This window comes from Calonectris borealis, chromosome 1 (genome assembly GCF_964195595.1).
Source record: "Calonectris borealis chromosome 1, bCalBor7.hap1.2, whole genome shotgun sequence".
Lineage (NCBI taxonomy): Eukaryota > Metazoa > Chordata > Aves > Procellariiformes > Procellariidae > Calonectris > Calonectris borealis.
Window position 1 is genome coordinate 57,259,068 of NC_134312.1, and position 26,956 is coordinate 57,286,023.

At 45.0% G+C, this 26,956-nt stretch overlaps 1 protein-coding gene across 1 annotated transcript in view; it reads right to left on the reverse strand.

The window, feature by feature from the left end:
• CACNA1I (calcium voltage-gated channel subunit alpha1 I) overlaps nucleotides 1-26,956 on the reverse strand; it is a 159,658-nt gene that overhangs the window by 78,916 nt on the left and 53,786 nt on the right. Inside the window, 2 exon segments of the mRNA XM_075159749.1 lie at nucleotides 9,601-9,734; nucleotides 10,728-10,839. Coding sequence (XP_075015850.1) covers nucleotides 9,601-9,734; nucleotides 10,728-10,839 — 246 coding nt within the window.

The following is a 26,956-nucleotide window of genomic DNA, read 5'->3' on the forward strand; positions in this document are numbered from 1 at the left end:
TCAAAATGCACCCTCAATAGATGAGCCAAACTCCTTTCAACACCTACCATAGAAAGGATGGAATAACATCATATGGGATGTGGCCAGACATTACACAGTAGGCCTCTAAATTGCTCTGCAAACCACAGTGTACTCAGTTAAGTAGTCCTGCTTATCTCTTTTAAAGTTAGAGCTCATCATGCTGCAAAAAGACAACTCTCTGCTGACATAAAAACTGGAAGATAGAAGTAATGAAAAAAAAATCCCTTGCTAGTAAAACATGGACTGCAAAAATTACATCCTTTTTTCCCCCTTTATGTTAAAAAAAAAAAAAAAATTAAACAGGCTATAATTCTGTTAGTAAAAAGTAAGACATTTCTTCAGAGAGTGATAGATCAATTACTAATTACACAGTCAGCTCCAGAGCTATGATGCTTAGTATTCTTAAAAAAAAAACCTGCAACTGTGCCCCCCCTCCAGTACAGAACATTTTTTTTTTTACCTTTTTTTTTTTTTTTTTTAATTGCTCTGCAAGCAAAAGCTGCTGAAAGCTTCCAGAGTCTGTGAGACTGGTCCCTTGCTGCCTGGAATGTGATTATTTCACACCCCTGAACACTCAGATTTCTCTCCAAACTGTGTACTAAGAGAAAACATCAGAGTTTCTTAATAGTTTCAGAGACATGATATGAAAAGACATAAGCAGGTTTTCACACTGTGATAAGAAAGCCAGAGGGACTCGCCAAGCTCAGATGACTTAAGACGAGCGACGGGGCCTCACTCTTGAAAACCAGGAGTCCGAACACAGACTTTGAGCTCTGTATTTCATTGCTTGGCGGGGGGGGGGGAAGAAAAAAAGGGTGTATGCATTTTGGTCCTGCGAGCCTGCTGGTGTTGCCTTTTTTTTTTTTTTTTTTAAAATAAAGCCAAAGATTCATGTAGTAGGGAATTAGCTTTTAGGGAGGCAAAAAATCAGAGGCAATAATTGAGAACTACACATAACACATGCAGGGTACCACTGCCTCCTTGTTTTGATTCTTCTCTGGTGTGATTCATTTCATTTTGATGACTGCTTTCATTTCAATATGTTGCACATCTATGGATAGTTTTACTAGGAGAAAGCAAATGAAATAATTAGTATCATTAAGGAGGAAAAAGTGAGTGCATGTTGGGGGGGAGGGCTGCGCTTCTGATATTTCTGCCTTTGGTTAAGATGCTATTTAGCCTGCTGCTTGCTGGTTTCCATCTTTATCTGATCACTGCTTGAAACACCTAATTGCTGTATTTATTACAGTTTTCTTTAACTTGCCATAATTTCATAGAAACTTTCATTTGGCATCGAAGATTAGCTAACTAGGATTTTCTGAGCATTCTGCTGTTTACACTGCTGCTAATAAGTATTTAATGGTCTGAGATTTTAAAGTCATAACTATGCAAATTCTGGCCAGGTCCCTGAAGGACCATGGTTAATTAAAAGCAAAGAGAAAGAAGAAGATTGGCAACACACTTCCCTGTCTTGCGAGATTAAGGCCAACCGGTGTGTTTCAGGCTAAGCAGCATGTTCCCAGCACGGAAGGGCACCGCGCCGTGCCAATTTTGTTTCCTGGGAACAGGTTGGCATTTGAGGCTGGGGGGCTGGTACCTCTCATCCTTCAGAGAGCTGTCAGCCCCCGTTCCTGGGCTGAAATGCAGAGGGATGAACTTGGGGCCGTAAGTGTAAACCAGTGGCTTCCCCATAAGGAGAGAGTCGGTGTTCAGAGGTACACGCACTGATGCTGCACAGCTTTGAAAAGAGCTTGGATGGATGGATTCGGGAAGCAGCATCACTGCAGGTTTATGGAAGAAAGGATGCAATATCTAAGGAATTAGGGGAAGCAGAAGTCAAGGACAGTAGATAACTATCAGAGAGAAAAGGTAATAATAATAATAATAGTAATAGTAATAATAATCCTAGTTAATAGAGAGCAATACGTTCCAGGCTCCCAGTGTGGAAGCTGTGTAAAGCACTCCTGAAGAAGCAGCTAGCCAAAAGGCCCAGGGAGCAAGAAGAAATGTTCTGCTCAATCTAAGGGGCTATCAGGCATGCCTGAGAAGGGATCTCCAGCTGCACAAAGATGCCAGAAAACCCTCTCCCAAAGGCTGCATGACTACTCAGAAAGGAAAGGATGCTTTGGAAAAGAAAAGAAGATATTGGCACAGCTGTGCTGCCATGCTGTAAGTGAAACAAGATTAAAAAAGCAAACTTAGGAAGGTTTTCAAACTTCCAGGACAATATTTACCCATGATGATGCATTTTGAAATTAATTGTTTTTCGTATCATGATATGCCACAGGTTATAGCCAATTTCTGAAGAAGATGGACAAGAAATATTCAGCTGATCTCCTTGTTGGCCCATCCTGGCCAACAGGCAAAGGAGATGATCTGGTAACGAACTGGTGGCTTGGCCAGCCACACAAGGCAGGAGACTTGCAGGGCGCTGGGCTACCCCTGGAGAAGCAGAAATATTATCTAGTATTTCCTTAGAAGAAGAATTCGTTTTTAGGGAACTGAGAGACCGACCAGTCAGGAGATTGTTAAATGAAAGACCAAAGGGGGAAGTGATAAAATTAGGAAAAAAGTTAATTCTTACAGAGCCTCCCTATCAAGAACAAAACTAATCAAGGCACTAAAAGATGTAAAGAGGAGAAAAACGGTATCGTCTATAAACCAGTGCCAGGGGCCTGAGTAATAAAGAGAATAGGAATTGCTCATTTTATGAGCATAAACAGCCTAAATGGCATTAACAAAGCCTGGTGGGAAGATCTGCATGAAAGGAATATTAAAATCAATGATTTTAACCTAGGTAGGGAGGCTGAAGTGGACAGAAAGGGAGGGGGAGTAGCACACTGTTAAAAATGGCATTTTCTAGTATGGAATCAGTGACAATTTGGAAATTAATACTTACGGATTAATTTTCTGCCATATAAAGTACAGAATTCCTCTTGGCTAGAGAAATGGGCTGACAGGAGCCTCATGAAATTCAACAAACAAATGCAAGGTCCTGCACCTGTGCTGGATCGACCTGCTGCCTAAGGACTGATGGGTAGGGGCTCTGCTGAAAAGGACCTGTGGGTCCTGGGAGACAGCAGGCAACACATGGTCCATGCGAGGAAGGCTGATGGCACACCAAGCTGCACCAACAGGAGTGCAGCCAGTGAATGAGGGAAGGGATTAAGCCCTTTATTTTGCACTTGGTAGACCACATCTAGAATAGCACATTCAGTTTTGGGCCCCCCAGTACAAGAAAAATGTTGATAAACTGGAGCAAGTTCAGTGGAGGGTCACCAAGATGCTCGGGGGCTGGAGCACTTGCCCTGTGAGAAGAGGCTGAGGGATTAGGGCTTGTTCAACCCGGCGAGAAGATGATTTTGGAGGAACCTAACAGCAGCTCCTTGGTACCTACGAGGAGGTCAGTAAGGAGAAGAAGTCAGGCTCTTCACAGTGGTGCATGGAAGGAGAACAAGACACAATAGACATAAATCCAAGCAGGGAAGGGAGGTTCAGCCTTGTTACAGAGATAAACCAGCAGTGGGGCTGGGGCCCAGAGAGGTGGTGCAGTCTCCATCTGTGGTGGTTTTCAAGACTTGATGAGACAACTCTGAGCAACCTAACTTGAGTTTGTTGTTGACCCTCCTTTGAACAAGATTGGACTGGAGACCTCACAAGGTCCTTTCCAACACAAATTATCCTATGATCCTATGAATGTGATCAGGTATGTCCAGATCATACTAGAAAACAGGCTATCTAGCTCTCTTGGTATTGGTCTGTAATTCATAGGAGAAAAACCCTCCCCTTATCCATCTGCAAGCGTTGAATTTGGGCAACGTGTTGGGGACACATAAATCTCCTTGCAACTTCCCAGCATTTACAGTGATGTGCCTCACAACTCAACGAAAATTGCATTTAAGGATGGAAGATACAAAGACTGTCTATTAAGTGCTTTTTCTTTTTTTATTATCATAGAATTTAAAGCTAGGACTACTTGATAATATGTGTTATATACAAATCAAGTAAGTTTATCAACAGTACTAGATATACTTGTGGATTAGAGAGGCCATATTCATGAAGTCGAAAACACACAGAAACAGCCATGCATCAAACTGGTCAGGATAAAGACTTTAATTCATGAACTGTGGATGACAGTCAAATGGTGGTTAGAAATATTTATCAGGTATCCAAGAAGCTTCAATAGAGACAAGAAAGCCGAACGGACTAAACAGATAGTACAACATAAGTGAAAGCAAAAGCAGCAATGTAAGAGCAAGAGAGGGGAAGTTGATACCAATGAATATAAATTAGGAGGTAAAAATTGTAGAAAATTTGTAAGAGAATTGAACGAGCACATAAAATGGTACAAGTTAATCACCGGAACAAGAAAACAGAATTGTTACAAACAGTGTAAAAAGCAGAAAACTTCAATTAAAAAAAAAAGTTCTGTGGGGAAGGTCAGATGATGTATGTGTACCATAGATGATAATGAGCTAGTTTCAGCTCCAGCTGTGATCAAGTATTTTAGGCTGTGCCTATCAAAATAGGGATATTCTAAGATAAGCAGGCCTGGACAATTTATATCCAAGAGTTTTAAAAGAGGTGGCCAGAAAAGATCTGGACCAGTACTGTTGATTTTTGATGAGTCTCAGAAACCTGGGAAAGCATCCAAGGGTCAGAGAAATCCTGATATTGTGCCAGTACTTTAGAAACACGGTGATCTCAGTAGGCTGACTGGACTGCTGCTGATCATAGTACAGTAATGAAATCACCAGTATGCAGCTTTGATAGATTACAGATTAAAGGTGGATAATAAAATTAACCATAATCAACACAGGTTTAAGGAAAAATAGATATCAAACTAATGTGCTATAATTTCTTATGAGATTACAGGTCTGGTTCACACAAGTAATTATGTTGATATGGCTGGAATGATATGAAATCATCATGACATACATTAGCCAGAGAAAAACTGGCTAAGTAATAAACCTCATATGCAACAGTAAATGGGGACTCATCCATGAGCAGATGTACTTCTGTAATGCACAATTCTTGCCGCTCTGTTCTTTATTTATTTATCACAACCTGGCAGAAAATTAAACAAAAAAAAAAATCACTGATGGATTTTGCAGTTGAAGCATATTTTTGGAAGAACAGAAAAAGAAATGAAGCGGACAAGTCAGCGATACAGAACAGTGTGAACTGTTTTGGAAATGCAAATAATACGTATTCCAGTATGAAAAAATGTAACAGCATACATCTGGGGACAAAGTTTGCTGTTCCTACTAATAGGAAGGGATTTTCTCTCTTCAGAAGAGGAGACTGAGAGGGAAAAAAACCCAACCAACCAAGCTTGGAGCAAACAGAGAAAGCAGCTGAATGAATTGATAGGGAGATGCAGTGATTCATTAGATGAGCTACTGCAATCCTTGGCTGTAGGAACAGGGAAATTTCAGGCTGGAATAGAGAGACTGCGTTACCACTGAAGGCACTGAAGTGGCTACGCATAGTACTGTGTCTTGTTCTGATGTCCACCACTTCTAAAAGCTGTTAAAAAACACTGCAAGTGCATCCTAAAATGCCAAAATATACAAAGTCATGCCATTCCTCTCATCAAAGGCAAGGTTAGGATGGGATTTGACCACAGCTTATAAGATATGCGTGGCAAGCTCCAGTGTGATAATGGAGAGAGGCAAAGATGGGGCATTCTCTGAAAGATACGCCAGCCTCTCCTCAGCCATTGGACTCCAAGCAGCAAGTAATTAAGGAAAGGTTTTGGACATATTCTGGTCACACACTTGTCATCACAATCATCCCCCTGGCCACGCAGTGAAACCCTCTCCCCTTTAACCTACCTACCTATTTACACAAGTAAATTGCATACCAGAATATGTCGTGGGGATGCCACAGAAGAGGGCAGAGACAGACATAATTCCCACCACAGATCGCTAATTACAGCACTTGGCTCAAGAGAGGCAGAACAAACACACCTTCAGTGGAATTAATGCCCCCAAGGCCAGGCAGGTTGCATGAACTCACTCCTTGCACAGGAACCCTCAGAGTCATGCAAAGGGACATCTCCCTTCCCAGAGGGACAGTGGCATCATCTCTAACCGCACGTGAACACAACTGCTTCACAGAGTAGAGCGAGCAGGAGAAATTGCTCACTCTTTTTTTGCTAGAGAACTGCCTGACTTAAAAAGCTGATGAGCGCCAGCCCAGAAATAAGTGGCTTTTCTCCTAAATTCAAGCATGTAGAGACACTGGCCTGCATTTCCAACATGATTAGCGTTCTCATTATCTGTCCTTTCAAAACTTAGTAGGCTCTCAACTTTAAGAAGTTGCCCTTTGAAGTTGCCTCAGATCAAGCTGCCCAAATGCACCCATCACTGTGGGAAACAAATGACGACAGACAAGACCTAATCACAAGCGCAGGGGAAGAAGGACTCCCACCAGGACAGCTGGTGACAAGCACGGTCTGCTTGAAACGTCGGGGAACCTGCAACCTCCTGTTGCCAGCGAGCAGTTGGGAACTGGAGCATCGGCAAGCTGAATTTGCAGCCCTGGTTGCTTGTGTGCACAAGGGCATCAGCATTCTTCAACCCAAATTACCTCACTTGGTTTTAGGAGCTCCGAGGGGAACAATGAAGGAGAGCGTCGACTTAGGACTGTTGTTTTGGGGTTTTTTTCTAATCCTTTCTGAAAAAAATGTGTTGAAGGTGGTTGGGGGAGGGAGTGTGCGAGAGGGGAGAAAGTTCTGGTGATGTCAGCTCCTATTGCCATGGAAACTGAACATTTTTAGTGACAATGGAGTCTTCCTCCTTGAGCTGCTGGGTTGTGTAGGGAGCAGGGGCAAGCAGGGCAGGGGCACACAAGGGAATTCAGCTAACTAAACCTATAGCTTCTGGCTTTCCAAGGAAGTGAGGAGAAAACTACAAATGAATGCCTGAATACATGGTTTATGTAACCAAAACACCGTCTGGGGCAATAGCAGCAAATAATTGTTATGCTCTTTGATAAAACATGCTGTCATGCAGCTAGCCAGATGGAGGTATCTCAGCTGCCCAGGAACGCCCGACAGAACGGTCCCTTGCCTGCACTTTGCTTTTCCATGCTACAGTTTATTCTTCCAACCTTTGCTGCCTTGTTGCTGTTTATTTGGAAAGGGAAAAGGGAAGAGAAGGGGCTGGGAAGTACAGTCCTTATTCCTGAAATTGAGAGAAGCTGCACATCTTCTAGGCAGTGCATTACTTCCCAACATCATGGACGTTTTCTTGAGAGCCAAATTTATGACCTCCCTTGCAGGCAATGAGAGTCCAAGACCACGAAAAGGAGAAGGCCCTTAGAGAAAACTGATTAGCCTTTGATCAGGATCTAACTCACCAGCATGGAGAAAACATGCAAGACCTAATGCAGGATGTCTTCTCTTAGTTAGAAGGCTAAGGCAGCATCTGGACCCAGAGTAAGCTGAAGCCATGATCCAGGTGTGGGACCAATCAGGATAAAGTTTGGAGCTGAAATCTGAGGTTAAATAAAAGCCTACAGTCTGTATGTAAGGGCAAGTTTGAGCCCTGGATTTGATTTAAACAGTGCAGACAATTTTAATGAATTTCAACGAATAATGAATTAATAACCACAAGCTTTTATAACTCGAAATACATTATACAGTCATTAGATCTCTATAACTAAATGGAAAAATCTTTCTTTAGCAGAAGTCTTTTGAGATCAGATATTCTAATGAGATTACTATCATTTCAGCCTGACACCTCATGAGGACAATTGTATAGAAATCAGGAAACAAATTTCTTTCCGTTTGGACCTGAAATGAAAAATCCTCCACACTGATTATTTCATATCTAAGGAGTTGATTCTAAGTCTCCTTGGCATTGAAAGGAGTTCAGATATGATCTTTTTCCCTAGTACTGATACCAGACGCACAAAAGACTTTCTCTATCCTCAAATTTCTGCCAGCAATGGCAACAGAGGGAAACATGTAAATGGGGTTTACTCTCTTCTCATCTGAGTAGCATGGATTTCACTTGTTTCCTGCGTGGAGTAAGCACTTGTGCTCACCCTCTTTCATTTAGCATTGCCCCACTGATTTCTTCATCTCTCCAGATAGCACCACTCACGTACCATGCTTGCAGGGACACCAGGCAGAGCGAGACCCCCAGTTCCCAAGCCTTTTACCCCACATGCCGGTGAACCTGTGCCCACCTGGAGCAGAGCTTTCCTCCCAGCATACCGCAGCACATCACCCGCACAGAGGAGCATCATGGGCTCCAAGGTCCCCCTTTCAAACACACCAGTTCTTCCCTTTCCTCCTCAAAGGCTGCTGTGGTAGGGTCTCGCTTTCCCTGCATCCAGTCACCAGCAATTTTGCCACCAGGAGCTCAGGCTAGACCATACAATGATCTGTCTTTCCTCACCACCATGTGTCAGGTGCTTTAACTTAGCCTTTTCTGACGAACTCGCAGTCCCCATGCCAGGCTATTTTAAATCAGATGCTAATCACAGCAGGCTCAGCCACAAAAAAGGTCTTCCCATCTCACACATGTTGCGCTAATTCAGAAAAAGCTACAGCTTTCATCTGCCTGTCCTCCTTTCATGCACAAGTTGGCCGAGAATCAGCCTTCAAACTTTTACAACTGAACTGAGTTTGAAAATCTCTGCTCCCCCCAGAAGCAAACAATTATACGCCCCTCCAGAGGGAATGACTTTCAAGTCTTGCTGTAGTAGAACTGTGTCAAAAGCAAATATAAAGACAGTGCTGCTCCACACCGCAGGGGAAAACTCTGCAAAGTGAGCTCGAACTCACTGCTGGCTCAGTCAGTAATACACGCACTTCCAGGCGACAGCAAATGTTGGGTAATTTCTTGTTGGGAGGAAGAGGAAAGTGGGGGTTTCTCTTTGAAAAGATGTTCACTTGTTTGCTGTGAGAACAGTAACATTACATATTTATTTCTGACCTTCTTTTTTTTTTTACTATACCAAGGCAATCTAATTGAAAATGGACAAATTCCAAAAAAGCACATGCCCACTAGTATCAGAGATGAACATTTTGCTATGATTCAATAGGCAAATCCTGGTAGGCTTTCCACTTCATACATGCAGAGGGGAAATCAGAGCTTCACCATAGCAACTTTGTTGTAAAAAACACTCAAATGTCAACTCGTCCCAGTAGTACTGTGGGTAAGGCCAGTGCAATACAAAGCCCAGAATAACAAAAATGACATTCGTACCTTTGAAACACTGCTGCTGGAAACAGAGAAGCTAGCTTGGTTCTGGTAAAGGTTACACCTCTTCCACTCAGACATTTTAAAAACAAAAAGTTTCTGGGCTAGCTCTTCAGCTAGTACAAATTAACACCCTCTACTGAAGTTGTGAGAGATAGATGGCTGCACATCAGCTGGGAAGTTAAGCTACCTTGTCTACTGTTTCTTCCATAGGCTGCTAACCCCAGCACGTTCGATTCCAGTTCGGCAGATGTACTAGAATAGCACCAGAGTGGAAACTTTCCCCACAGTTACACCATTTCTGTTCCATGCAAGACTCTAGCAAACACAGGACGAATAAATCCAGAAGCTGTCGACCTACCCAGCCATGACAATGAAGAAATCCAGGCGGTTCCAAGTATCTCCAAGGTAACACTTCTTGCCAAAGATCCCCAGGGCCACCATCTTTAAGACCATTTCCATGGCAAAGAAGATGAAGATGAAATCATCAAATACCTGCCAAACAGAAACCCAAGAGCACGTTTGATAAGCATTCTCAGCCTTGGACTTTAAAATGCAGAATGTGAGATAAATACAAATTTCAGTACTTCTGAAAATGAGTTAGAGGCAGGGCTGGAAAAGCTTCTTCCGTGCAGCCCTGACATCACAGCTCTTCCTGCTGCTCAAGTACGCAAGGGGCTTTTATAGTTTTTTTTTCTCCATGGGTGAAGTAATTGATGCAGACTCAGAGACTCCTTACAAGGACTTGAAAGGAGGTGTTGGCTCAGCACCAGCAGGTCCAAACCTGGCCAGGGAAACACCATCTTTCCAAGGTCTCCCAGGAGGGATTCCTCATGACTCCGCTGCAAATGGCTCAGCTGAGGACATAGTGCAACTTCAGGCACAGCTTGGACAGCACATACAAAACACAGGTGGTGGCTTCAGATATCTGAATGTCGCAGCCTCAGCAACCTTTGCTGGCACCTTCTCTTTGGGGAAGCAGCAAGCACAGCTAGTGCATTCATAGGCTGGATGTACCCATGACCCTTCTTGGCATACCTTTTGTTTCTTCTCCCTTTGGGCATCCTGAATACCACATTACATGTGGACTCAGTAGTACCCTTGCTCCTCAACAGAGTAGCAAACACGTTGGGGGTTGCTATTCTCTCCTGCCTAGATGCTGTAACCTTAGTTATTTCTCCATGGCTTACCTCTGAGCTATGTGTCTTGTAGCTGTCTATATCAGGAAACCCCTGCTTATGCACAGGATCAGGCAGGTTAGCAACTGTTCTGTATTGCATGGTCACAATAGACTTCATTCATTATCTCTCTTGCCCCATTCCGCTCCTCAAAGCAAGCTCTTGCCATTTTACAACAGGATAGCTTACTGCCAGGGACATTCTTGCCAACCTGTCTGGGAAGGTGTTGCCCACATGCTGAAGGAAAGCATGCGTGAAAATTTGTGACTTGGACTGAGGCACCATCACAACAAGAAGGAAGTCTGCTTACCTGCAAGATTTTACACCTGTCAGAAAGGCAGTCCATATCCTCACACGGCTGGTACATCCCCAGGGTAACGCAGTTTAACAAAATCACCATCATGCTGACACACTCAAACCAGGTGGAAAAGAGTCAAGGAAAACTTCTGTAAAAGTATCATGGCTGAGATAAGCTTGCTCTAGGCTTGCGGTGACAAAATAGGAAGATTAAGGGAAATAACAACTGCTGGTAGGCTGATTTATTACATTCTTAGGTTTTTCCCCCTCAGTTCCTCACTACTCCACTCCTCGATTAAGCCAAAACTCTTTTCAAAAGGGGAAAGTAAAGGTAGCACAAAGGCCTAAAGTATTTATACAAGTCAAATCATTGCCATAGTTAAACACATGCTCACTCCTCTCCTGTTGCTTTGCTGAGTGCCTTCCCTCATTGGTTTACTGAATCTTCCAAATACATGGAAGAGACTTTCCATGGTGGCCTATACCCAAATGTGGCAGAGATTCTCTGTGATCTAGGGATCTAAATCAAAATGGACAGCTGGATCTCTATGTGAGCCTAGTGATTACTGCCCTTCTGGGAAGGGGGTACAACACAAGGCTAGAAGTCTCCCTCTTCCCTTCTGAGAGAAACGTGGAGATAAAGAGTTGCCATACTGGAACAGGTCAATGGTCCATCTAATCCGTTATTCTGCTTCCAGCAGTGACCCATGCTGGATAAAACTCCACAATGTGCCTAATTAAGTTATTCAGTAACCATGGGGGGAAATTGCGTTTCTGACCCCAGCTGGTGATCTGTTTATGCCCTAAAGCATGAGGATTGATAGCCCTTATAATTGTTTTCTCAGCTATACTGGTGTCCCTGCAGATGCTTTGCTTATTCATTTGAATCCTTTGTTGATAATCTCACTAAAATATCTGCTTCGATAATAGTTAGCAGCCGTGAGCTATGTTGGCTGATTATACTTTACATTAAAAATTTTTTCCTCCTATTTATTTTTTAATTTGCTGCCTTTTAATTTCATCAAGTGAACTTCACTTCATTTATATATTACAGAAGAGGATGAAAATGGTGTATTTTTGTGACCTTCTCTGTGCTTTCAACACCCTCTACCTGCCTCCTCTTCACCATTCCTCTCCTCCTGAAGGAGTCTTAAGACCTGATACAAGTTCTTATCCAAGAACTCATTTACAGTATTTTAGCTCTGAAAGTGGGCACGTTTCTGTGATATCTTTCCAGCGATCGCACTGCAAAGCAGTGATGTAGATCTAATGAGAATGGACCTCCAACCTCTGGCAGAACCATCCTTCTTGGGTATTTTAACACACCTCACATAAACATATCTGCTAGTTTCCATTTTTTTTTTAATTTAAAATAACAGAGCCAAGAAATTATCCATTTAAAATACAACCCACTGAGTGCACCCATTTTCAGTCCTTGCAGAACTGAATCCAAAACGGCAGCCTATATCTCTAGTCACTTCTGAAAGACACTCAACATCTATGGTTCATTCTGAGCAACTCTTCCGTGCTCATTCTCTGACAGTGATTCATGACTAACCCACACAATCTGATCTAGAAGATTATTAATTCTTTCTCTTCTCCCCCACCTGGTTTTCGATGAGCTACCTTCAATTACAAAATCAGACAAGAGCAGAGCACCAGCTCTATTATGTCAATCATGAGGTTGTGAGGTGATTTCAAGAATGTGTTATCACTATCCCTCACTAAGTTAATCCCAAGTGCTGTACAAAGTGGAGCCCACCCTCGATGTAGGCTTCAAAACCTTTTTTGAGAGAAATACACCAAAAGGGCACAAATAAGATGTTTACCCTCAGAGGTCTACACAACACAACTTCAACTTTCCACCTTTCTCTCTCTTACATGTTTCTTTAATGATCTGATCCAATGCCCAGGAAAGCAGTTGGGGAGGTTTCCATTAGCTCCCACAGGCTTTTCAGGTAAGACTGCAATTCTCTTCCGGAGTTTTCAAAATCTGTTCAGCATCATCTTTCACAGAATTACAGAACCACAGAATGGCTGAGGTTGCAAGAGGCCTCTGGAGGTCACATTGTCCAACAGGGGAGTTGAGCAGGGGGGCTCAAAGTAGCATCAACGACAGCAGATTGCTTAGGGTCGCATCCAGTTGGGTTTTGAATATCTCCAAGGATGGAGGCACCAGAACCTCTCTGGGCAACCTGCTCCAGTGTTTGACTAGCTACATAGTGAAAAAGTGTTTTCTTACATTTAAATGGGATATCCCATGTTTCAGGCTGTGCCCATTGTCTCTTGCCCTGTCACTGGGCACCACTGAGCAGTCCGTCTCCTTTACTCCTCCCAGCAGGTATTTATACGCATGGATAAGATCCCCCTGAGCCTTCTCTTCTCCAGGCTCTCTCAGCCTCTCCATTTTGCAGCAGGTGTTTTGACAGCTACTGGAAAGGCAGCACCAGTGAAGCCCTGATGGAGGCATCAGTGCTGAATGACATTCTTCGAGGGGCCAAAAGAGTTTTGGTGTGGGCTGAGCCAATGGCTGCAAAAGTTCCTCTCCCTGGGCATAAGGCAGCCAGGAGAGGTACAGACAGAGCCAGTGCTTAGAACAGCCCCAGATGAAATTAATATGTAAAAAATGAAAAGCAAAAATTGTTTTAAAAGCCAGGTTTTTTTCTTCAGCAAACATCCAGAAAATATGAGACAAGAGACCCGGAGGCAGGGAGTGCTCTCCGACTGCAGCCAAACTCAGCGAATTCAGGCAAAGGGGCTCGAAGTCAGGGGTTTATTTCATACAGATCTACACTTTTGTGCACATGCTTCAGCAGCAGCAATGCGTGGGTGGTCAGGATGCTCCCGTACTCCCTTTGCTCCTCCCGCTTCCCTTGCAGTGCCCCCCCCAGACCACGCAGACCATGGCAGGGTGCCTTCGGGCAGCTGGCGAGACCCCAAAGCACAAGACCTGGCCAGCCACGGCGAGCGCTCCCAAAAACATTGCAATTTGGGCCAGATGCGCAAGGCCCTCATCTTCTTGCTCAGAAAGCTGTGGCTGGCTGCACTCGATTTCTCCTCCCCTGCTTTTTGGATACCAGCTCTCTGAAAGTTTGCCAGCGTTGTCCAGGCTTCCCGAGGATGCTGCTGAATCGCTGGCGGCTCCCAGGCTATTAAAGCGACATTAGGAAAAACTGCCGCCCCACGGTTTTCCTTTCAGAGCAGGCGGGGACCCTGAAAAGGCACATCCAGCCTGCAGCGGAGAGGAAGAAAGTGCTAGGAGAAAACCGAAGCATCTCCTGCCCCGTGTCGGGAGGGGTTGCTGCCTGCTTGGGTCGGTGGAGGGGGTAATTAGAAGTACCTGCTGCCTTCAATGTGTCACTGCTGTCAACCACGGCGACTGCCTCCTGTCACCACGGCAACAGCCTGCAGCCAGGTTTATCATCTTTCTTTCGGTGATGCCTCCCCCTCCCTGCATCCTTCACCCCCTCCTTTTCCCGGTGCCTGAGCCTGTAATTAATTTCAGCTGCTGACAAAGCCGGTCTTCACAATCTGCATCATTCAGTCAGAAGTTTCATTACTAATTAACTTCTTTTGAAGTTCAAATCTCCTAATTACAAGCGAACCCGCACACATGCTATCCCTCTCTGCCCCTGCCCTTCCTCGCCGCTGCTCTTCCTTCCCATGGCACCACTGCCGACACCTTTCCCAGCAAGATCTGGTGCCTCTGACAGGTTTTGGAAACTAAGAGGAGACCCAGGCATTTCTGCCCATGGTCAGCTCCTCTCTCTTAGCCACCACAAGACGCTTCAGAGAAAGGTACCAGGAAACCCACAGCAATCCACTATGTAGTAACCTGCCCTGAAAGGGATGTTTTTCCCTAATGGGAACAGTTCACAGTTGATTCAAGCCCTCAGGGATAAAGGGGTCATGGCACTCATTTGAAAAAGGAAAAACAGCAAGGGAGAAAGATTTCCTGACTCCTTTAACCATGGGCTATTCTCATTATACACATAATTGTCTCCTCCTTATAAAAGTCCCGTTAAGCTCTTGGCTTCAGCACTGTCTTGTGGCATCAAGATCCATATCTAGGTTGATTATATTTTGCCTAAAACACATTTCCTTGTATTGGTTCTATAGCTAGTGCCTGTCTGTGGCAGCGACACTTTGCTTTCTTGTGTCGTCCCTCTTTGTCCTTCCACACCCCAACCAGGGTCCATCCAGCTGCTGCCTGAAGGCAGCCACCACATATCTATTGGCCCTCTACCATGTCTTCCAATGGACAGGGCCAGTCACGAGCGGTGTTCCCCAGGGCTCAGTTTTGGGGCCGGTCTTGTTCAATATCTTTATCAATGATCTGGATGAGGGGATTGAGTGCTCCCTCAGTGAGTTTGCAGATGACACCAAGCTGGGCGGGAGTGTTGATCTGCTTGAGGGTAGGAAGGCTCTGCAGAGGGACCTGGACAGGCTGGATCGATGGGCTGAGGCCAACTGTATGAGGTTCAACAAGGCCAAGTGCCGGGTCCTGCACTTGGGTCACAACAACCCCAGGCAACGCTACAGGCTTGGGGAAGAGTGGCTGGAAAGCTGCCCAGAGGAAAAGGACCTGGGGATGCTGGTTGACAGCCGGCTGAACATGAGCCGGCAGTGTGCCCATGTGGCCAAGAAGGCCAACGGCATCCTGGTCTGTATCAGAAATAGTGTGGCCAGCAGGACTAGGGAGGTGATTGTGTCCCTGTACTCGGCACTGGGGAGGCTGCACCTCGACTACTGTGTTCAGTTTTGGGCCCCTTACTACAAGAAGGACATGGAGGTGTTGGAGCATGTCCAGAGAAGGGCAACGAAGCTGGTGAAGGGTCTGGAGAACGAGTCTTATGAGGAGCGGCTGAGGGAACTGGGACTGTTCAGTCTGGAGAAGAGGAGGCTGAGGGGAGACCTTAGTGCTCTCTACAACTACCTGAAAGGAGGTTGTAGTGAGGTGGGTGTTGGTCTCTTTTCCCAAGTAACAAGCGATAGGAAAAGAGGAAATGGCCTCAAGTTGCACCAAGGGAGGTTTAGATTGGACATTAGGAAAAATTTCTTTACTTAAAGAGTGGTCAAGCCTTGGAACAGGCTGTCCAGGGAAGTGGTTGAGTCATCATTCCTGGAAGTATTTAAAAGACGTGTAGATGAGGCGCTTAGGGACATGGTTTAGTGGGCATGGTGGTGTTGGCTTGATGGTTGGACTCAGTCGTCTTAGAGGTCTCTTCCAACCTTAATGATTCTATGATTCTAAGTCTGGGATGGAGAGAGACTCAAGGGGGATATGCGTCACCAGCACACACCAGGAGAGAGCCATCATCCACCCCCAAACCATCTGGGATGGAGTCAGTGCTGAAAGCCACAAGTTACAGGACAGTTAAGGAGATGTGCAGGTGTTTCTGGGAGCCAGACGTGTTGTGGTAGTGCTTGGAAACACGACTATGCATAATGCGAGATGATGTTAGAAATGGATGGTGGGATACAGGCAAGGCTTTTGGGCTCAATTCCTGAATGACAAATAGCAGAAGCAAGGTGTGCTGTATTGGAGCTGTAAATAGCTTGCACCTGGAAAGCTGGGTACTGCTTAATGTTCTTGGGATCGGCCTCAATCTCTGCTTTTTATCACTGACAAAAATACAACAGAGCAAAATGAAACAATACTTTGGGGTGCCCTCTCCTCTTCCTCCTTTATCATCAGCTGAAGAATAAGAATACACCAGGCCCAAAGAGCTCCCCAGTGGCTGGCGCTCCTAACAGCACAGAACATAGATAAGCTTTAAAAGCGTGACAATCCCTCAGTCTTTCCTGTTGCTATCTCCAAACCACTCCTAGGGTATGCCTTGTGCCAACTCAGGTCTTGAATATCTCAGACCTGTTTAACCTGCAGTAGAAACACCTTGGCTACAAAGCACTTACAGCAAGGGGAAAAAGCCAGCTCTGTGGTGTGGCTGGTCATGGTAGCATCTGTTCCTGTCCCAAAACAGAGAGAAGAGCCTGCTGCGGTAGAGCAGTTCAGTGACTGATCTAGAAACATGGAGCCCTGTGCAATGCATCCCAAACACTGGCCACCTGTGCACACAACTCCTCACGGCCTCCCACCTCTGAGCCAGTGCCAGGCAGGCAAAGCTGTGGGGACCCCGCAGGTGAGACATCACATTTGCATGATCCCTCCTCTCTGCCTCCCCTTCGGGCTCCTCTCCACCTCACTTTCATCCCACCATGCTTCCCGCCAGCTAAATGGCTGCACCCTGTGATTCCAGTTTGCAGTGATTGCATTTTCTTTCCCTCCTTTTGAAATAAGCTAAGGACAGTGCTGTGTTCCTTCCCTACTTTCCTCCCTGGCTTTGTGACCCTCCTGCAAGAAGCCAGTAGGATGCTGTAACTGCAGTAAGACAGTTAATATTTCATTTATAATGGAAGGAGTGATTTGTGTTGTGAAGGTCAGAGAAACAAGTAGCTCCAGGGAAAGAAGTGCTTATTTTCTCTCCCTCATTGCTGTTGGCTTTTGCAGATGCCCTCACAGGTGAGTTTCATTTTTTTCCCCCTCCCACTTTTTTCTTATCACCACTCATTTTTTTTCCTTCTATGCTGATGCATAGGAGTTTCATGGTCTTTTTCTGCAAAACAAGCTGACAGAAGCAACAGGGTTCTTTCTCTTCAGCCTCAATGTGCTAAGCTAACCCACTAGAAAAAGTTGAATGTAACACCTGATGTTCACTCAAAGGAAAATACATCTCAAAATGTGTTTGTGTTCAAATAGATCAAAAAAATCAAAATATTTCTCAGAACAAAAAGCTTTTAAAATCCTATTTCGGAAAGGTTGAAACATTTCTTGTCTTTTTTAGTGCAAAGAAATGTTTCGACATTCAGAAAAGAGGTTGTGGTTTTTTGACCTGACTTAGAACTCTCTTTTTTTGAGTTCTGAGTCAATTGGAAATTAAATGCCAATACCCAGCATTGCAATGCTGGGATTTCATGATGGCCAAGCTATAGAGTGCAATTTATAAAGCCTTCTTGCAAGCCCTCAAGGTCAACATGCTCTAGGTCCTCCCATGTCATGTAATCTCTTGTAGATGTTTGCTTTCATCACGTCATCATTTATACACTCTTCTCACGAAAGAGGAGCACCTGAACTTTAGACAGCTGACATATGCATCGCCAAAGTCTTCAAGTCTTTCATAATATTGATGCCAAGGAAAGGACCGCAGTACTGCCAAACACATCAGGACTGTTTCGTTGATTTGAGAGGCACTAGGGAAGACTTACACAACTTGTGATGGTGTCACTGGGAGGCAGGACAAGAAACTACAGAAAAGGGAGGCAGTAGAGAGATTTTAAATACTTGGCAATACTTCAATGTTTCTGCCCTTTGGAAGGGACTTTACATCAAGAACAGGTTCATTAGAAAAGAAAAAGACTCAGTTGTATCCATATTAAATCAGATAAACACCAACAAAGCAAAGCACCATTCGTCAGCCTCTCTGATCGGTCTAACTTCCCAGCATTGCTCAGAAAGCGGGTCCTGTACCAGGCCACACAGGCTTTTGGCTGTGTAGCTCAAATTCAGATTTAGCTTAGAGACTAATGAGAACCAAGTCAGTTGTATCTCGTATACCACATCATATCCCCCTGCGGAGTTAGGTGAGCACTGAAGATGGCTTTTGCAAAGGTTTTTTTTTTCCCCCATTACAGAAACAAAATAAAGCAAATCTCTCATTTCTTAAAACTCTTTCCATAATGATTTATTCAGACCTGCTAATTGCATCCATTAAACTCTCAAGTCCAGCAAAACCAAAACTAATAGAAAGAAATTTAACCTCTGGCAGAAAATATGTACAATGGAGATTAAGAGGCTAAGAAGGAATCTGAAGAGCAAATAGACAGAGTTATAAATGCAATGAGACAAGTCTTCAGATATTCCAGAAATAGGAAGTCAATGAGAGATCTCTGACCTAGTGTAGGGCCACAACAGGCCACAGAGTGCCCCTAATCAAACAGGAGGTTGCAGAGAGAAAGCAAGGCTTCTTTATGATGCCCTTCACCACAGCAACCACAGGAGAGCCTGTCAGTCCTAAAGCCAGCACGAGTTAGGCCAAGAATTCTGGCTGGCTGTCACATCACCTGGATGGATATACATTGGTCTTCTAAAGCAAACTGGTGTTTTCTTCAGAAGAGGTGTGCAGATCCCACTGCTAATTATTCAAATATCTCACAAATACCATGCATCTTCATCAATGCTGCTACACAGCCCTACTACTAATGATTATGTCCTGCCTGTAGCAGCTGGGGCCCAGAGCTTCTCCATTGATAATGACCCGCCTCCAAATTGCATCTAGCTTTCAGGGTGCAACAGAGCACCTCTTTAACAGTGTGTAACATTCCTACAAAGCTGTTTACTATAGGAAGCATGAAAAAAAAATAGTATCTAGGAAAAAAAAAAAAACCAACACCCAAGAATCTTTTTTTAGGTCAGAAGAAAGTAATTACCCAAATTTAAACTTGAGCAGGGTATTAGAGGTAATGACTGTTCCTGGAGAAAGAGCTTTTTAATATCCTCAGATGGCTGGGACTGCGGCTGCATGTCTTACTTGCCAGTAAAGCAATACTCCACCATGCTGTGGGATCAGTTCAGGACTGACTTGAGGAATCGCACCTCCTGCTGACTCCCAAATGGTGCCTCCTGCAGCATTCTGGCTCTGCCTTGGAGATTGCCATCCAAAACCTGACCTGGCTTCACATTAGGAGCTTCAACAAGGTCACAGTATGAGGCGATAAAACTGCAGCTTGGAACATTATTATGCTATACGACAGTTGAAAGAATTTTGCTCCAAAATCTCCTAGTCAAAGTGGCAGGTTCAGCAGCTGCTTTCTGCTGCAGATAGAGCTGTAGCGGTAACAGACACCAGAGAAGGACCACCAGAAGAAATCCCCTGAACCACAAAACTGGGATCCAAATTGTAAAGCTTTTACTGCTTACGGATATTTCACTTTGTGGAGGCAATTCCCTACTGACATCAGTGGCACAGTAGGGATCTTAGAAAAGTTAGTCTTTGTTTTTGCACTCTGTTGGACCTCTGCTCCAAAGACGACCTGAACTTGGCAGGCCAAGGCAGGAAGGCATTTGCAGTCCAGGAGTGATTCAAATTACCAATGAGCTTCAGAGTAACAAAAATCTGAATTTGAATGGGGCAGCTGAATGCTCTGATACAGGGCTCCCATCATGCATGACCCCAGGAAGTGAGAAGACCAGTCAGAGAGGCTGGTGGAGTCACCATTCTGAAACCAGAGCCTGACCCACAGAGGGGTTTTTTGTTGGCTTTTTATCTGATTTAATCTGGATGTGGTCAAGCTTACTTGTGGAAATTTCCTTCCGAAGTGTAAAAACACAAACTGCTTTGCAAGAAAAAAAATCAAAATCTCTCCAAATCCTCCCTCTTTGCTTCTGTGCTTCATTGCCCTGCCTCCCAGAAACACCATCCAAATTTGTGTAAAAGTCTTCCCTAGCACCTGTCAAACTGATGTTAAAAGTTCTGACATGTTTGGCAGTACTGCAGTCCCTTCTTTGGCCTTTATGTCATGGTAGGTTTGAATGGGGTCCTTATCTTGGGTGGGTCCACTAGACATATCCACCAAATTAATGCAGCACTATAATAGCAGTATCTGTGTGACTCAACTTCAAGAAAGGGAGAAGAAAAGAACTATTGATGGTGGATTTGGGAGGGCAGGGAAAGCAGGAGAATTAAAAAAAAAAAAATGGAAGGCATTGCTTTTTCCCTTCCCTACTGCTCCTAATGTTTTCTGGTTTGTCTTGTTTTTTTTTTCCTTCTGCCTTGGTCTTTTGCTTTCCGGAGCTCTCCTTCCCCCTCTCTAGTGGAAAGAAATGCTTAAATATTTGGAATGAAACAGCATAAAGAGGCAAATAAATGTTTCTTCAGGAACCAGGAACGAAGAGCCAGGTTTTGGAAGACATGCAGGCCCTTAAGGATGCCCAAGAATGTTTTGTGGATCTTTTACAGCGTACAGATCCCTGCCTCCCACTGATTTTAGTGAGACCGCGTTGTGCCCCTCAAGTTTCCCAGATGAGCTCTCCGGTAGTTCACAAACGCAAACAGGTGAAAGGAGGGCACATGCGAAGGGGGGAAAGTTGGCTGCGAAGTGCCAACAAGTGTCTAAAGCATGCTCGACTCCTTCCATTTCCAGTGCAACTTTCACCTTCTCATCTTCCTTTCTGGTGCTTTCTAGGTGTGGGTTTTGTCCTCTTGTTGTGGGTTTTAGGCTCAGTTGGCCTTGGGAAACAGTCTGTGGGCCACGAAGAGGATATTCCAATGAACCTCCTGAAACAGGCGCTGCTATGCAGCTGCCTGTCACTGCCCGGGCTTAGAGGGCTGGGGGTCACCTCCCCAGGACTACAGCACAGAGGCATGTGGAGGACAGACAGATGTGGGTCGTGGGTGTTGCTTTTGAGGGTTGTTTTTCTCCCCAACTACTTTACAGCAAATACAAAGGGATGGTGGAAACATCTGTCTTTGAATAAGAAGCCATTTCCCTGAAGAGGAAAACGGGTAGAAGAAACCTCACCAGCACTGAAGGTCTAAAGCCCACGCTCACCGTCTTCCTGTTCCTGCTCCTTTTTCTTGCACTGGTCTCTCTGTTCATCACAGAGAGATGTTTTTCTTGTTTTTCTAGTCCATCCAAGTTTTCAGATGTTGCAGATTGCTTTTTCCACCCTTTGCAACTTCCCACCCATCTCTGGCAAAGGTCACACGAGTCCAAGCTGAGCTCACAGGGACACACGACTCAAATACATCTGAAGGGAGCGCAGGGCACCTTTAATAAAAGGCTGTCTTGCCTTGCAGGAATGTGAAGATGACAATGAAAGCACAAAGGACGGATTATGGACCTTCTCACAGTTTAAAAGGTGTATGTGTCCTTCCTCACAGGGGCTCTGCTCTCTGCGGGTACCAGGGCAGTATCCTGTACCCCGGTAAATCACTTGGTGAAGGATGTGGAAGTGAGCGCCTTGCTTCTCCAGACAGCCAGTTTCCAAGGCTGACTGATCTTAGAGGGTACTCTGACTCCAGTAGCAGTCCTGAATTAGAGAGGCAGAAAGGCAGGATAAGGCCACTTTGCCTTTCTCCCTTCTCCCAGCTAGGTGATGCTTTCAGTGGATACAGCATCACTAAATCACGTGCCTGGTGCTTCGCTTAGCAGGCTTTTCTGATGAGTGCTTCAGTGCAGAAAAAAAAGTCATGTGGTGACAAAGCTTTGCAGCAAAGTAAATAAAGGTTACTTCAGAAGTGTAGGGAGTGCTTGGTAAGGTCACTCAGAAGAAACTGCATACAGTCTAAGCAAAATGCAGGGCAATAACAAAAAGAGCTGGGTATGAGCTCCTGCTGTTTGTTTCATCATTGGCTATAATTAAATAAAACACAACTTTCAGAGTTTCAAGATGCCACCACCCGCTACTTTGAATGCACATTTTTCCCTTCATTGTTTTTGATTTTTTGAAGGCTTGTAGCTGACCCCTTTTGCCCTGGTTCCCAGAGGGTATGCTGGAAGAACCGATGGCCTGCAGGACACATGCCTGGGGGAAGGACTGATTGCAAATGACTGAGCCAATCTGTCTCAGCAGATAACTGGATGCTAGGAGCTCCAGCCAGCATGCAGGCTCACAGCAGCTGCTGGAATCTCCTTGAGGACACAAATGGGCTATGGATGGTCTCCTGAAAAAGAAGCTCCTGACATGTACATGTGAGAGGTACCTGTGAGGGGCGGGAGAAGTGCTCATTATTTAAGCTTCTCATCGGAGGAGAAGGGACCCTGTGGTGGATGAGCAGATGTGCCAGTACTCTCCTTATACATCTGCTCTCTTTCTCTTCCTTCCCTCCCCTGCAACAAAGAGCACTCGGTGAAAATGAGATTATTTAAGCCATCTAGCGCTTCCTTCAAAACGCTACGTAAACTTTCACTAATTTCCACAACTACCTCTTAAGGTACATAAATACTTCCCCTTTGTTACCGATAAGAAAGCAAGCAGGAGAGGAGCAGGTTTTTCCAAAGTGGCCCCTGATTTGGGTTCTCCAATGCATGAGCTTCTTAGAGCCTGGTTTTCAGGACTGTGTAATACTTGTCATTTCTAACACAGCCAACAAGAATTGTGAAGCTCCAAGCCTCCGAGCACCTGGCTCCCACCGCCTCAAGTTGGATGGCCCTTCAGAAAAAACATTACCCAGAGATCACACAGTCAGTCACTGCCTGGGACTGCATTAAAATTTAGGTGTTCCTGACACCCAGTACATACTCACTAAACCCCTCAGCTTTCTGGCTAGCTGACAGATTGCACCATGCCAGGGAAAGGAGCCAACATGACTCATGCTCAATCACCGCGATACCAACAGTATTGAGTGCTGTTTTAGGGGGGTTAAATGCTGTGAATGTGCTAAGCATTATCAATATTAAAATATTATTAGTATTATTTATGAGGTATCTCCATGTGTCCTAGATGACACTAGCCAAGATCAAATTCAAATTATGCAAAATGTTACATAAACATGCAGTAAAACATGCTGCCTGCTCCAAAGTGGTGTTAATCTAACCGAACAGGACAGGCTAACGATGCATTACGATCTCTGCTTTGCACACAAGAAGCCAGAGCACAGAGAAATGAGCGGATTTACCCAAGGGCAGACAAGAGACATGGGGCACAGCTGGGAACTGAGCAAGAGTCTCCCAATTTGTTCTCCAGTGTCTTTGACCTAAGATCGTTCTACATCTCAACTACAACTGCATTTGATGAGGACAGTGCCCACAGGGAGAATGGTTCTCCCATAAATCTTTCCTGAGAACAATGGAAAAAGTGTCCAAGTTCCACTTTATAGAGGCAAGTAATGTACTGCATATAGATTACCGTAAATGTAGGGCTCCCTGCACCTATTCAGAGAGGTCTCTGGCTGTTCAGGTGTGCAGTGCACAGACAGGCAGGAGCCAGAAGACCTATGCTCTCTACCTCCATCTTCCACAGATACCTTCATTGGTATCTTCTCAAGTCGTTGGGATCTCAAGATAAAATTCAGCCTGTAGTTATAATAGCGTAATATTAAGTCCAGTCTAATACCCACGCATCTTTCTTTTTTCCTATCTGCCAAAGAATTTGCTACCTTCCAAGGGCGCTCCAGATTCCTTCGATAAGAGAGTGTTACGTAAGCACAAATTATTGACACATTTGACTGCAGAATGACCAGCTCCAAAAAAGGCGGTTCCTGCACAGCAAGTTGCTAATAGCACAGGCTAGCTAAAGCCTCCATCAGTACAGCAGAGTTCGGCTACCTCTTTGATGTCTTTCTGCCTGTTGTATTCACTGCCTCTCTTCAGATTTAGGACTAGTAGTACATTGCTATTGCCACATTCGTATTCCTGTGATCTACTTGCTTTCATATAGATTCAACTTCACACACTATTTATTCTGGAGTTTTTGACAGCCTCTGGAAATCTATGCCTCTTCCTCTTATTTACAGCCTAACTTATTTTTCCCTGTACAGTTTCCAGTCAGAAACTATGGATGTGCATTAATCTCATTTCATTTTGGACATACTAGTTACAGCCTGGCTCGTTGCCCCATCCTTTCCAGCCATGCCAAGTATTTCCCTTTCTCTTTTCAGAGTCTTTCTTATGAGCCTATTGGTTTTGTTTTGTTTTAATTTTTAACAACCATCCCCAATTCTGTGTGACTCTGCAGGAGCTGCTCCTTTATTGGATTACTCTTCACTGTCTCACAGCCATCCATCTTCCATCGCGTTAATTACTGAGCACCAAAGGATCACTTGCATTTCCATTGTCCCACGCAGCTTTCATTGCCTTCTCCACTAGTCAGCTACCCTCAGATTCCTCCCCCCTCTCCACAGTACGTATGCTGTTTAAATACTACCCACTTAACTACCTCATTTCCAGCAGCCTACTTCCCTTTTGCTTATAGCAATAAAGTGACTTCACCATAAAAATGGAATAAAGGTGATTGTTTAGCTGGGACATAGCTAGTACAAAATGTTGGTGAACAGAGTACAAAACCCAGTCATCTTCCCCTGCCCCAGAGGAAAGGACTCAGGTGCGGTCACGGCAGCCTGCAAAGGTCCACCACAGGGAAGGCTGCATCATGATGCAGACATTTCACCTCTGAAACCCCCTGGATCAGTAGGTCACCAAGCCAAAGAGAGACATCAAGTTATTGATAACCTGCCCAGCTCAGCAAGACAAGATATTGGCAATGGTGGGCACCAGAGACCCGATATATGTGGTAAATTCATTCTTCGTGGATTAGGACGGCTGCTTCATGCCCAGTGCAGCCCTGCCAAGGGCCCATCAGGAGCAGTAGCTTCACATGCTGTTCTCCGAGATAACATACCAGCTACTAGTAGACTCAGGATACCTGCAGTTGGCAGACCCATCACCTTCTGCAAATTTATTCTCCTACCCCTTACACGCAGTGTATCCCTCTCCAAATAGATTTAGCAGAGACTTAACAAAGCTCACATCTTCTCTACACAATCTTTTCTTTCATCTGAGAATGATTCTTCCTGTCCAGATACAATCAGACATGGAGCCAGCAGTGTACTAGAAAAGACTACCATAGAAGCTTTAGCTTTAGGCTTTCTTGCTAATGATCTACCTTTACATTTCAAGACTTCTTTCCTACAGATTCTTCTATCACTGAGATGTACTATGACCACAGGCTCTTTCACAGCTGTCTGTAATGTACTCACATACCTTGTGGGATTTGACACCCTTGTATCCAGTAGGCAAATTATCTTACAGGTCTCACACAGCTCTCACAGCCATCACACATGCAGCTGTCTGCATGGCAGACAACAGAATTATCTCCTCTCCCCGTAACCTGTTTGCACATCACATCCACGGAGTTTATGCAGCCAATGTAGCTACTATCAAACCCAAACCAGAAGCTGTCTATGCTCCTGCACAAGCTGACGTCTTTCAAACCCAGAATGCCACCTGGCTGGGAAAGCAACGCAGATGCAAACTGACAGTACCAAGTGTGTCCTCATCATCACCACCAGCAAGGTGCTACTGAGCTTGATAGGAGTTCTGGAGAGGAAAGTTGGGAGTTGAAACGAAAGGGTCCCTTCCTCTAGTCGCATGTCTAATACTCTGCTGACCACTTACATGTGCTTCTCCAAACAGAAGTAGACCACAGCCCTTGGCCTGTCCCACTTCAGCTTACCTGTGGCAGCGATGACAGGACTTGACAAGGAACATGAGAAAAATGCATAAAAGAACAGTTTTCCTGGAGAGTCAGGAGACAGAGAGAAGCCTGAGGGTGAGAAGTCATTGCTGTGACCTGTGCCTCAAGCATCCACCCATTTTGCTACCAGGACGCACGTTGCTTCACATGTCCATTCCCATCGAACATTGTGCAGTGCAAGAAGGATGTCTATTTTAGCCTGAGTCAGGTAAGGGACCAAAACATTTTCCCTCAGGTAGCTTCTTTCCTCCCTTTCTAAGGGAGCAAAAGAAGGGATGGTCCTGCCATTGCACCTCTTCAGAAGAGGAGAAAACCCCTCTGCTCCACCAGTTTTCTGGAAAAGAAGTTGCCATACCTGTTCCTATGGCTGGAGGCGTCTGCACCTCCACTGCGTATAAAGCACAGCCTCCTCTTAGGCATGCTTTGAGCGCCCACTTAGCTACGTCGCATTTAAAGAGCTTCCATGTTATTTACGACAGCGAGCGGAAGGAAAAAAAAAACCACAGAGCGTAGGTCAGGATAGTAAAGACAGACTTGGCACACCTGAAGGAGCCAGCCACTGAGGACCCGCAGTAAATCTTGAAAAACGAGTGCAAAAGAGCTCCCATCACTTTCCCGGAAAGAACAGCCTGTCCCTAAAGCCAGCTCTGCTCCCAGCCCCTCTGCCGTCGGGGAGGATGGCAAATCACCAGCCAACAGCCAGGTGGCCGAGGTCCTGCGGCCCCGTGGGGCGAGGGACCCTTGCCAGGCAGCGGCCAGGGCAGCTGCAGCATGCCAGGTCTGGAGCCAGCCACGCGCTCAAACCCCTGCATGCTGCGCCAGGCTGATAAGGCATTTTTTTCCCCTCCTTCTCCCTTGCTCTGCACCCTTCCCACCCACCTGCCACTAAGACTGGGGAGAAGGGTACAGAAGAAAATCACAAATTTGCACCAGTATTTTGTGCGCGGTGACCCCATTATAATTTTTTTTTGTTTAAGTTCAGCTTCATT